Below are 10,937 nucleotides of genomic sequence, written 5' to 3' on the forward strand. Positions count from 1 at the left end.
ATCACACACAGGTCCGGGGCTACTGTCAGCCGTAGCCCACGCCAAAACAACCCCACAACACACACCAAAACCCCCACTAGCTTCCTCCTAGCTTCTCCGCTCTTCACACACCCAACCTTCCCTCTCAGGTTCCACACACCAACTCCCCGAGCTGTCCCCCGCTCTCACAGCTCCCCTCCCCCCAGCCAATCACAGGTGAATCCCTCTCTCACCCCCCCCACTGGCTAAATGTCGCCTTCACAGACCCCCCGTAACTCCCCATGCACAGAACAGTACACACACAACAGCAGCACACAAACCCAACCCGTTACAGTATGAAAAAAACAAAAGTCGAGACACGCACATCCAAGCCTGAATAGGGCAGGTGCAGAGTTCGAGGCGCAAAACATTATCTATTTTACCGGTGTAAAATAAATACACTCAACTTTGAGCCTTGCAGTGTGCAAGCTTTCTTTTTTCTTCTACCAAGAAAATGAATGTAGCCTATACTGATTATTAATTGTTAGCCTATCATTATTTTATTTTATTATTTCCCTCCTCCCCTTACCCTCCATTCCCCATGATGAGGCAGGTTACATAACATTTATAGAAGAATATTACACAGTTAGATTTAATACTAAAGTTGATGATTTTTAAATTGTAATGTGACCTTATCACGTTTATATGCGTGCCAATTAGTGAAATGAATGGTTGGAGTTTTTTTCTTCTTCTTCCCACCTGTTATTTTTGTCACTCACATGAGGCAAAATGGACATAATAAATGCTGTCAGAGAAATTCAGGGCTCATTTAAGTTTGTTTATTTATTTCATTGTGTTGTTTTTACAAGGACAATGCACATCAATCAAGGTTACTGTAAGTGTGCCAGTGTGTGTTAAACCAATTGTTTTCAATTGCTGTCCCATGGCATGATGTTAAATGCCTATTAAAAATAAAACACTATACCAATGTGAACAGATTGATAATGCAAAACAATACAGAGAGTGACCTAGCCTTAAAATTCACAAGACTACATGGCAAAAAATAAACCAGGAATATTGGGCATCCATGCACAATAAAGCACTAAAGAATAGGCTACATTGACATGCAAATACTAATGCCATTAAGCAGACAAGCATAACCTACTGTATTAGTTATTTAATTCCTGAATTTAGATTATGGGTATCCAGGTAAAAAGGTGTAGTAGGCTATGTTATTATTCGGTAATAGACATTTATTTATTTATTTATTTATTTATTTATTTATTTATTTATTTATTTATTTATTTATTTATTTATTTATTTATTTATTTATTTATTTATTTATTTATTTATTTATTTATTTAAATAAATAAGGTATTAGGAAATGGACTCAAAGCACTCATGGCCCATGCAAAGGTCTGCGCTCCCCTAGCCTGAGAGATGTTTCAAGCGGGAAATGGGTGATTTACGGACCTATTTACAACTTCTAGGGGTCCGCGTGTAATTAAAAAGCGAACAGGGGATTGTGTTGAGACAATCAGCATGCCGCAGGGTTTCTCACATCCTAACCTCGCGTCACCAGGCTCTTCTCTGTGAGAAAGGAGGAGGGAGACTCAGGAGGAGGGAGGAGGGAGGAGGGGCAGCGGCAGCAGAATGGAAAGAACTTGAGTTGAGGAATTTGAATCCTGTTTGAAGGCAAGGGGGAGAGAGAGAGGGAGAGAAGAAAGGACCAAGGGAATATCTGACTGTCTGAGCCTGGGACCGGTGGGCAAGCGAGAGAGGAGAGAGACTGCAGGATTAAACACTGGTTTAAAAATACTCCCTCAGATGCTAGAAATAGGCTTTTAACAAGTTAATTAGCGCTCGAAAACTTTTAGAGCGCTGTGCGCTTTTTTTGGTAACTGAGCGCGACACAGAGCAACCAAAACAACAGCGCAAGGCTCGTAAAGGAACAAGGCACTGAGATTTCTTTACAGGCTTGTCACTGTGAAAGGGAACCGAAAGGGGATCCGGTCCTACCTGTGGATATCCACTTATTTTCGTCATTCCGTCCGAGCCACAACAAAACTTTTCAGAGCACAGATTGGGGGTTTTGCGCTGTGGAGATGCGGTGATGGGCTCTGGTGATGTTTCCAAGATGTTGGCTTTTATTACGCGGGGTATTTGCAGAGGTTTTCCCCTCGAAAGAAGAACCATGAGCGGCTCTACATGGTCGCTGCTGCTGCTTATGTCCGTTTTATCTGCTTGGAGGCCAGTCACTGCCACCGGCTCTCTGACAGGTAAGCTCCTCTGCTCTCTGCATAACCAGCAGACTTGTGTATCAGCCAGACTGCTGTTAACCAGCTCCAACACAACGTAATGAGCAATTAGTCAGCTTTCTGCTCCTTCCATTTTATTTGCTTTTTGAGGTGGCGAGAGCAACCACAGCTGCAAATGTGTTCAACATCTGGACGAGTCGTGTTAAATGCACATGAAGCAACAGGCGCTCATAAAAAAAAGGTTTACGCAAGTGTTTTAATACAAGGTACAAAGTAAACTTGGGATATAAAAGATCAGGTGTAGCCTATCATGTCTGCCAAAATGCAGGCTTTGGATTTATCTAAAGGTCTCAGAGTGTCTGCTCATCATGTTTATGTTTGTGGACTGTCTATGGTGGTTCTCAACGTGGGGTGCGGGGACCACTGACCAGCAGGGGTCCTTGAGGGCATTCCATAGGGTCCCCAGCAAAATGATGAATTGTTAAATGTCATTATTTTGTCATTTTATAATGACTAATTTGGTCATAGTTTCACTGTTATCTCTCTACTACAGTACATATAGTGATGGGATTCTGGACAAAATTACATCAATACAAATATTCTCAGATTTGGGTCAGAGACACACATTAAATGGGGGTCCATGGCTCTAAAGTGGACTAAATTAGTGGTCCTTCATATAAAAGTTTGAGAACCAGTGTGTTTGATCATTGTCAGTATGGCTTCATGGGCTATAGGATGATGATATGGTTCGCATGATATGAGAGTCATACCCCCCCCCCCCCATTCGTTAAATAGACGAACTGGCAAAGACTGTCTCGTGTTTTTGAGATCAGGTGCTGCATGGGAAATTAACTCCAGACAGGATCAGCCCATGCTGATAAATTGGACTGTCTGGAAAGTTTGTTTGTTTACTAGCCCATATGTCCAACCCAGGGTTCTGGTCATTGAGTTCCTGGGATATCATGGCATTTTGAGTGATGCATTCCAGAAATGGAAAGTCAAGTTTTATAAATAACTTTAAACATAGAACAGCAGAGCGTTTCTCACAGCTTGTTTCATAAAGTCATTGCACTATGTGGTTTTCGGCTGTCTTCCCTCCTCAGCAAGTGGAACTGTAGGAGAAACCCGAAAAACAACATTAACAAACCAGGAAGGAATAACTTTTTTTTACAGTAAGTCATGGAAGGACTTAGGTATGGGAAGTCATGGAACAGTCATGGAATTTGACATCAGAGCCACAGGAAAAACCCTGCCAGTGCCAACCATCATTCAGAAGTCATATCTCTAAAAAAAAAAAAAAAAAATGTGGCTAGTAAAATCTTACAAATGATATCAGCCACTGTAGTGGGTGGCCAAAAAAATCCCCTGCCTTGTTGCCTAGTATTCCTCCAGGTTCCTCCACCTGTCAGCTCATGTGTGTTTTGACCATTATGGTTTGAGTTGTCTGATCTGAGAAGACAGAGCCATACCTCTGCCCTCCAGAGACATATGATCAGGAGGGACAGAGCAGAGGATACTGGACATCAGTGTGATTTACAGGCTGAGACCGATGGTTTCAAAGGAAACTTCTGCCCCGATGCCTTGTTGCTTTTTTGGATGGGTGGGGGGGGGGGGGGGTGGTGGTGGGGGGGGGGGGGGGGGGGGGGTTGGAGGGGGAGTGTGGGGGAGGAGGGGGAGTGTGTGTGTGGGGGGGGGTGGCAAACCCAAATGCTTTAGCTTGTGAGTCAGACAGGGCTGAATCAGAGGCAAAGCAGGGACATGATGGATGGGGTAAGGGAGCAAGAGTGGAGGAGAAAGAGTTGGGAGGGGAGGTGGTAAAATGTGTAGCGATGAATCTGAAGAATGGCATGAAAAGGAGAGGGGAGGGAGGGGGGAGTGAATGGATGGCCTGAGCTATGCAGCGTTAAAAAGCCAGAAAGATAAAGGAGGGAGTGGACTAGAAGGATAAATGCACGTTCTGTCTGTGTTGGGTATTTTTGGTATGTGCCATGTCCACTGACATTTAACATCTGAGCGTTTTCTATGAAAGAGAGAGCAGGAGTAGGGAGAGAGAGAGAGAGAGAGGTTGGAAGAGAGAGATCAGGAAGAAGAGAGAGCAACCTCGAGAGAAAAAGGGGGACAAAAGAGAGGAGATGGAGCAGCTAGCTCACTGGAGACAGGCCACACACACAGTGAGACACACACACACGCACACACACACACACACACACACACACACACACACACACACACACACACACACACTTTGGTCATACTGTTTGATCATGGCCCCTTCTATACATCCACCTCTGCCTTCTTACAAACAGCAACAAGCTTATGATCTGAATGTAGTGTTCAGAGAAGGAGAAAGAAAGTCGAGCTCTTTGTCCAGTAACCAGTGAGAAAAAGAAAAGAGAAGTCTGGCCTGTGCAGGTTTCTAAAAGAAATCAGCCAAGCTTAAAGATGGAGGAAGGAATGACTTTTAACGCCAAAAAACACAGAGGCACAGAGAGAGGCGGTGAAGCCAATTCGGTGGGTCCCTTCATCTATCGTACAGGTCCCCAGTCCCAGAACAAGCTTTTTGAACGTCGGGTTGTGTGTGTGTGTGTGTGTGTGTGTGTGCATGCATGTTTGTTATGTTTGTTGACATCTACGTTTCAGTAAAGTGGAGGACATGTATGCTTTTTGCATTAGAAATCTGGCTCTTTGCAGGAGCTGAGAGAGGTTGAATTATATGTGTGTGTGTGTTTGTGTGTGTGTGTGTGTGTGTGTGTGTCTGTGTGTGTGTGCGTGTGTGTGTGTGTGTGTGTGTGAGCGAGAGAGAGACACAGGGTGACATGGAGTCCTCTGAGGTCACGGCTGAGGGGTCAAAGTTGGAAGGTCGGTCATGAAACAGACTAGGAGGGCGGGTTGACAACCTTGAGAAAGTCTTTACAAGCGTCAGTCAGTGAAAGAGGGGCTGTGTTCCTCTTCTGAAAACCCAGAAATAGTGACCAAGTCTGCACATTCTTTTGATTGACTGATTGATTTGATTTATTATAGCAAAAAAAATCTAATATGTTAAAAGACTTGGCATATTGAACCCAGAGGATGGCACATGCAAGTCACTAAAAGGTCCACGACAGTGATTCTCCACCTTTTTCATATCAAGGACCCTAATTTAGTCACATTAGAGCCACCGACCCTACATTTGATGAGATTTTGTCTCTGGGACCCGAATGTGAGAATATTTCTTTATTGTTAGAGATGATGTTGTCCAGAATACCGGACTATCTGTACTGCAGGTAGAGAGATAACAGTGAAACTATGATCAAAACAGTCTATTCAATATTCTCTAGTTGTATTAACATCTTGTAAATAAGATAAAATGGTGACGTTTAAAGATTCATCAATTTGCTTGGACCCCTGGAACCCCTTCAAAGAAGACCCCATGGGCCTGGTCCACGGACCAAAAAACAACAACAACAACAACAACAACAACAACATTGAGCAGACAGACATGCAGTGCAGAACAGTCAAACAAAACAAAACAAGCTAAATGAGTTCACTCTTCCCTGATGATCTGTTCTAATGTCCAGCAGCCAAAGTGTTGAATTGGAAGCGATTGCCATCATCTACTTTTCTCTATAGAACTAAAGAGGGAGGAGGTGTTACTACATAGATGCTTAGCATCTCTACTAAAGAGGGAGGAGGTGTTACTACATAGATGCTTAGCATCTCTACTAAAGAGGGAGGAGGTGTTACTACATAGATGCTTAGCATCTCTACTAAAGAGGGAGGAGGTGTTACTACACAGATGCTTAGCATCTCTACTAAAGAGGGAGGAGGTGTTACTACATAGATGCTTAGCATCTCTACTAAAGAGGGAGGAGGTGTTACTACATAGATGCTTAGCATCTCTACTAAAGAGGGAGGAGGTGTTACTACATAGATGCTTAGCATCTCTACTAAAGAGGGAGGAGGTGTTACTACATAGATGCTTAGCATCTCTACTAAAGAGGGAGGAGGTGTTACTACACAGATGCTTAGCATCTCTACTAAAGAGGGAGGAGGTGTGACTACACAGATGCTTAGCATCTCTACTAAAGAGGGAGGAGGTGTGACTACACAGATGCTTAGCATTTCTACTAAAGAGGGAGGAGGTGTTACTACATAGATGCTTAGCATCTCTACTAAAGAGGGAGGAGGTGTGACTACACAGATGCTTAGCATCTCTACTAAAGAGGGAGGAGGTGTGACTACACAGATGCTTAGCATCTCTACTAAAGAGGGAGGAGGTGTGACTACACAGATGCTTAGCATCTCTACTAAAGAGGGAGGAGGTGTTACTACATAGATGCTTAGCATCTCTACTAAAGAGGGAGGAGGTGTTACTACATAGATGCTTAGCATCTCTACTAAAGAGGGAGGAGGTGTTACTACATAGATGCTTAGCATCTCTACTAAAGAGGGAGGAGGTGTTACTACACAGATGCTTAGCATCTCTACTAAAGAGGGAGGAGGTGTGTCCACACAGATGCTTAGCATCTCTACTAAAGAGGGAGGAGGTGTGACTACACAGATGCTTAGCATCTCTACTTGATGGTGCAAAAGTAAGAAAAGAAGAAACATGAGCGATCTATGCCCATCATGCTGCTTCTCAGAGTTGTATTGGAATGGACGGAGATCAAGGCTACAACTGTTTCTTTGATCTTGAAAACGTTACAGCATGCATGCTTTTGCTCCATTTGCCAGATACAGGAATACCTAACATTTCTACTGCATGCTGTAACAGTAACAGTAAGGAGAGCAAAGAAACAGCAGGAGAGGTTCATGCTCATCATATTTATGACTACCCTCCTGCAGCCTTGTATTTTGGACATTGAACAGATTCACAGACATCTTGGCAAGTGCTCCGCGGGCCTAGGCTATCATTGCCGTTTGAGAGAGATTTGAGGGAAAGCCTGAATGTGATGAGTGTTTGTGCTGAGCTCCCTGCGCTCTGACACTGTGGGACCAGTAGGAGCAGCCTTCCTGCAACAAGGAGCTATTGTCCCGCTATCAGCTCTGCCCTCCTCAGGTCAGAGCCTCTATCAGTCAGCGATAGATGACGACTCGTCCAAAAGTCACTGTGGTGGTGGATCAACCTGTCCTTATCAGCCAAGGCCAAACCAAGACTCTGTTTAGCTCTTTGATGAACACAAGATATTTATCGGAGCAAGTACACCGAGCAAATGAAGCCAACAGCAGGAAAGCATGCCATTAAGATATGGGTTTAGTTTGCACTGCCAATTCATAGACAAAAAAAATGTGTGTTGCATTCATGAGACTAACTTTATTTTAATCTGTGACATAAAAACAAGCCCCTAATCCTGATGGCCTCCTCTCTTAATCAAAGATTTGGAGTTTGTGCGGAGTCCCACTACCATCATCTCGTCACTGGGAAAGCCTGTGACGATGCACTGCTCCCTGAGGGGCAAAGGGGGCGAGGAGGAGGACCTTCCCGATGTGCTGTGGCTAAGAGATGGTGTGTCGCTGGAGTACGCAGACACCAACCAGATCCAAGTCCCCATCGACAGCGACAGTTGGATGGTCATCAGCACTCTCAGGTAGGCGCCGGTCTGTCCTGAGAGCCTGACTGTCAGTGACAATGTCCCTGATCCCCTCTGGCTGTTGCTCCTGTCAGTGCAGCTTCCGAGTTCTCACACCTGACGTGAAAGTGTCAGTCATGCATCTGCAGTGATTTATTGATCTGTTTTTTCACACTACATTTCCTGCACCTCCGCCCGTTCTCATTTTCATAGCATAACCGGTATTGTTGCTGGATTGCGTCATGATTATGTTGAATTCCAGACACCGTGGACCGCTGCCAAATTGAGTCTGGAAGATATAACACAGGCAAAACCCCATATTTGTGCTGGAACTTAATGCACTTAATCCTATTGTGACAAAAAGTAATCAGGCTCTATGTGTCTGTCTGCCTGTATGCCCCGGTTTTATCAGTCTCATTTTTGGTTGCTTGATCATTGTGAAACCTGTCAAGTTACACCATCCTCTCCACATAACAGGGTTGAGAAGGTCCAGCTTCCTGACATGGGCTCCTACCGCTGTGCTGTGCTGTCAGAGGAACACAGGGCCATGTCTGAGGAGGGGAACATCCAGCTAGAGGGTGAGTTTAGCTTGATTTAGCTATTGCACTGCAGAAAAAAAAGTCTCATATTCTCTAGAACAAGAGAAAAAATCCTGCCAATGGGGGAGGGGGGGGTAACTCCACTTGTTTTGAATGCAGTTTCACTTCACTAGAAATTAGAGTTTGTACCTTGAAATCAGAATGAGGCAGACCAATGAACTACTATCAAGAAAATGACACTTGATTCTACAAAATTCTTGAAACAAGTGTGATTGGCATTGGAAACAAGATATCTAACCCCACATTTTTTCACTTGTTCTAAGAAAATTCTGTGCTTGCATACATGGAGACAATCACAAACATAAACACATCTCATGTGCGTGATGCAGTCTGCTTTGTTTGTACAGATGCAGCCACCTTGAATTTGCCGGCTGATCCTTGACAGGTCCTTGACAGGGCCCATCCAGATCCATGGCAGATTAAACAACGATAAAACAGAAACTTAACTTAACTACTTAAACTTAACTTCACCGAACTTAAACCCATTCAACCTCTTAATAAACCATACTGTACATGTAGATGTCCCATGTGGTGCAACAAAGTTCAGGGGCCTTCTCCTTAAGGTTTCCATAAAATGTTTAACCTTACGGAGAAGACTTAAGGGTGTGTTGTGCACCCAATTTTATTTTAAGGAAACCTTAACTTAACTTTAAGGGAAATCTTAACTCAAAGTGTTTTGTGCAACAGGTCTTTGGTATGGCAGCCGGCTGGCAGCTGGGAGCAGCAATTCAAGGTGGCTGCCACTGTATTGTTAATGTTACCTCGAGTCTGATTCTCCTGGTTGTCTGCAGGCTTGCCTCATTTCTCCGTGGAGCCCGAGCACACGTCGATAGTGGCCAACATCTCCCTGAGCCTGCACTGCGTGGCCCACGGGCCCCCGGAGCCCGTCCGGGTCATCTGGCTGCAGGACGGGGCTCCTCTCAACACCCTGAACGACCCGGTGGCCCTGTCGCCCTCCACCCTCAACCTCACAGGTATCAGCTTTCACCCACTGCTGCCACAGCACTCAGCGCCACGTGGAGACGGCTTAGTTAGACCCGTTATTATTACTAACTATAACACACCGCATCAATCAACTGCTCAAGGGCTTCCCGCCTCCCCAGACACAGCTCAGCATCCAATGATCAATAAATCAGTCAAGCAAGTAGCGGCTGTCAGCAGCTCGTGTTCCCAAAGTACGAGGACATTGAAAAGCCGAAGCAGGACAGTTTGAAAAATATTGGCTTTCATTTAATCCCTTCGGCTTCCTTCTAATTTACTGGTACAAAAGTTACAGGGCAGCTATCTTCTTTAGTTTCAAAGACTCCCCTCCTACCCCCCTCCCCCTCCCTCCCTCCCTCACTTCAACACGGCCACCAAATAACCACCCTCCAAAGACCGTGCAGGCCGCCTGGCGCGGTGCCAGCAGATCCATTGAGGATGTGCCTTGTGGTTGTGGGGCTGCTGGCTCCATTGAGGATGTGCCTTGTAGTTGTGGGGCTGCTGGGCACAGGGAGAGGGCACAGCCAGATAAAAGAGGGAGGGAGGGAGAGGAGGAGGCTTCTGTCCCCGCTTGAATGCAAACCACAGCTGCCTGCCAGATAGACGGCCGGCCTGCTGTGTACGGTCCAGTTGTAGGACAGGCAGAGCCGCGTGAGTCAGGCGAAAGGAGGGAGGGCTGGTTGGTTGGTTAAGGGCTCTGGTTTGAGTCATCAGAGCAGGTCGGCTGGTGTTGTTGACCACTCTCGTATCTGACGGTAACTTACACTCACATCTCTGGAATGGGCAGCTGCTCTGGCACACCGCAGACCCAAACCATCGCAAACACAAATATTCATTCAATTCAGGCCCATAAAGGGCGATGGCACGGAGCCCAAGCCAGCCGCCCACATGAGGGGATCAAAGGCAATACGCATTCCCGCCTTCTTCAAATACACAGAACACCCTCCCGATGTCCCCCAGTCCCATGGGACATTTGGACACGCTGGAAATCGTCACCCATCTTTACCCACAGCTACACACTGTCCACTCGTTCCAGCTGACAGGAACTACATTATGCGTGTTGTAAACAGAATGAAACTGTTGGTCAATACCGGCGAGCACATGAGCTCAGGAGTTCTCCCCAGTGACCGCTTATGACCGTTTTGGCCGGCCACGGGATGTTGTGTTGCGGTTTGCTGATGAAGGGCTATTGGGGAAGGAGGAGGAGACAGAACGGAGAGTGGCGCAATCGCGAGATGGCCTGATGAGCAGTTCATTCACCCACACAGCCAGTGGTCAGTCCCCCTCCCTCGCTCCCTCCCTCCCTTTCCTCATCCCCTCTCTTGCCCAGGCATCGTACCCCATGTTCTCTTTCCGGCCACAACACAATGGAGGCATGGTGCCGTCATCGCTGCGCAACACAGCGTGATTCTGTGTGACTCTCAGTTTGTGGCCGAGTGACAATGTTGGGGTGTTAGATAATAGTGATCAAACTTGAGTTGTCACATGTTTCAGTGTGTTGTGTGTTGTGCGTGTGCCTGGATTTAGTGTGTGTATGTGAATGTAGTTTTGAGTGTGTGAGTGCCCTGTGAGTCACTGTATGAGAGGACTTA

General features: G+C 45.8%; 1 protein-coding gene across 2 annotated transcripts in view; it reads left to right on the forward strand.

The window, feature by feature from the left end:
• The first annotated feature begins 1,677 nt into the window (after positions 1-1,677).
• The window catches only part of axl (AXL receptor tyrosine kinase), a 47,353-nt gene continuing 38,093 nt past the window's right edge, over positions 1,678-10,937 (forward strand). For both annotated transcript variants that reach the window (XR_014552698.1, XM_083636449.1), the window contains exons 1-4: positions 1,678-2,237; positions 7,573-7,783; positions 8,243-8,343; positions 9,156-9,338. Coding sequence is in view for 1 of the 2 variants with exons in the window: in XM_083636449.1 (XP_083492575.1) it covers positions 2,072-2,237; positions 7,573-7,783; positions 8,243-8,343; positions 9,156-9,338 (661 nt within the window). In the remaining variant the exon portion in view is untranslated. The remainder of the gene's footprint in view (positions 2,238-7,572; positions 7,784-8,242; positions 8,344-9,155; positions 9,339-10,937) is intronic.

This window comes from Poromitra crassiceps (assembly GCF_964638095.1).
Source record: "Poromitra crassiceps genome assembly, chromosome: 5".
Classification (NCBI taxonomy): domain Eukaryota; kingdom Metazoa; phylum Chordata; class Actinopteri; order Beryciformes; family Melamphaidae; genus Poromitra; species Poromitra crassiceps.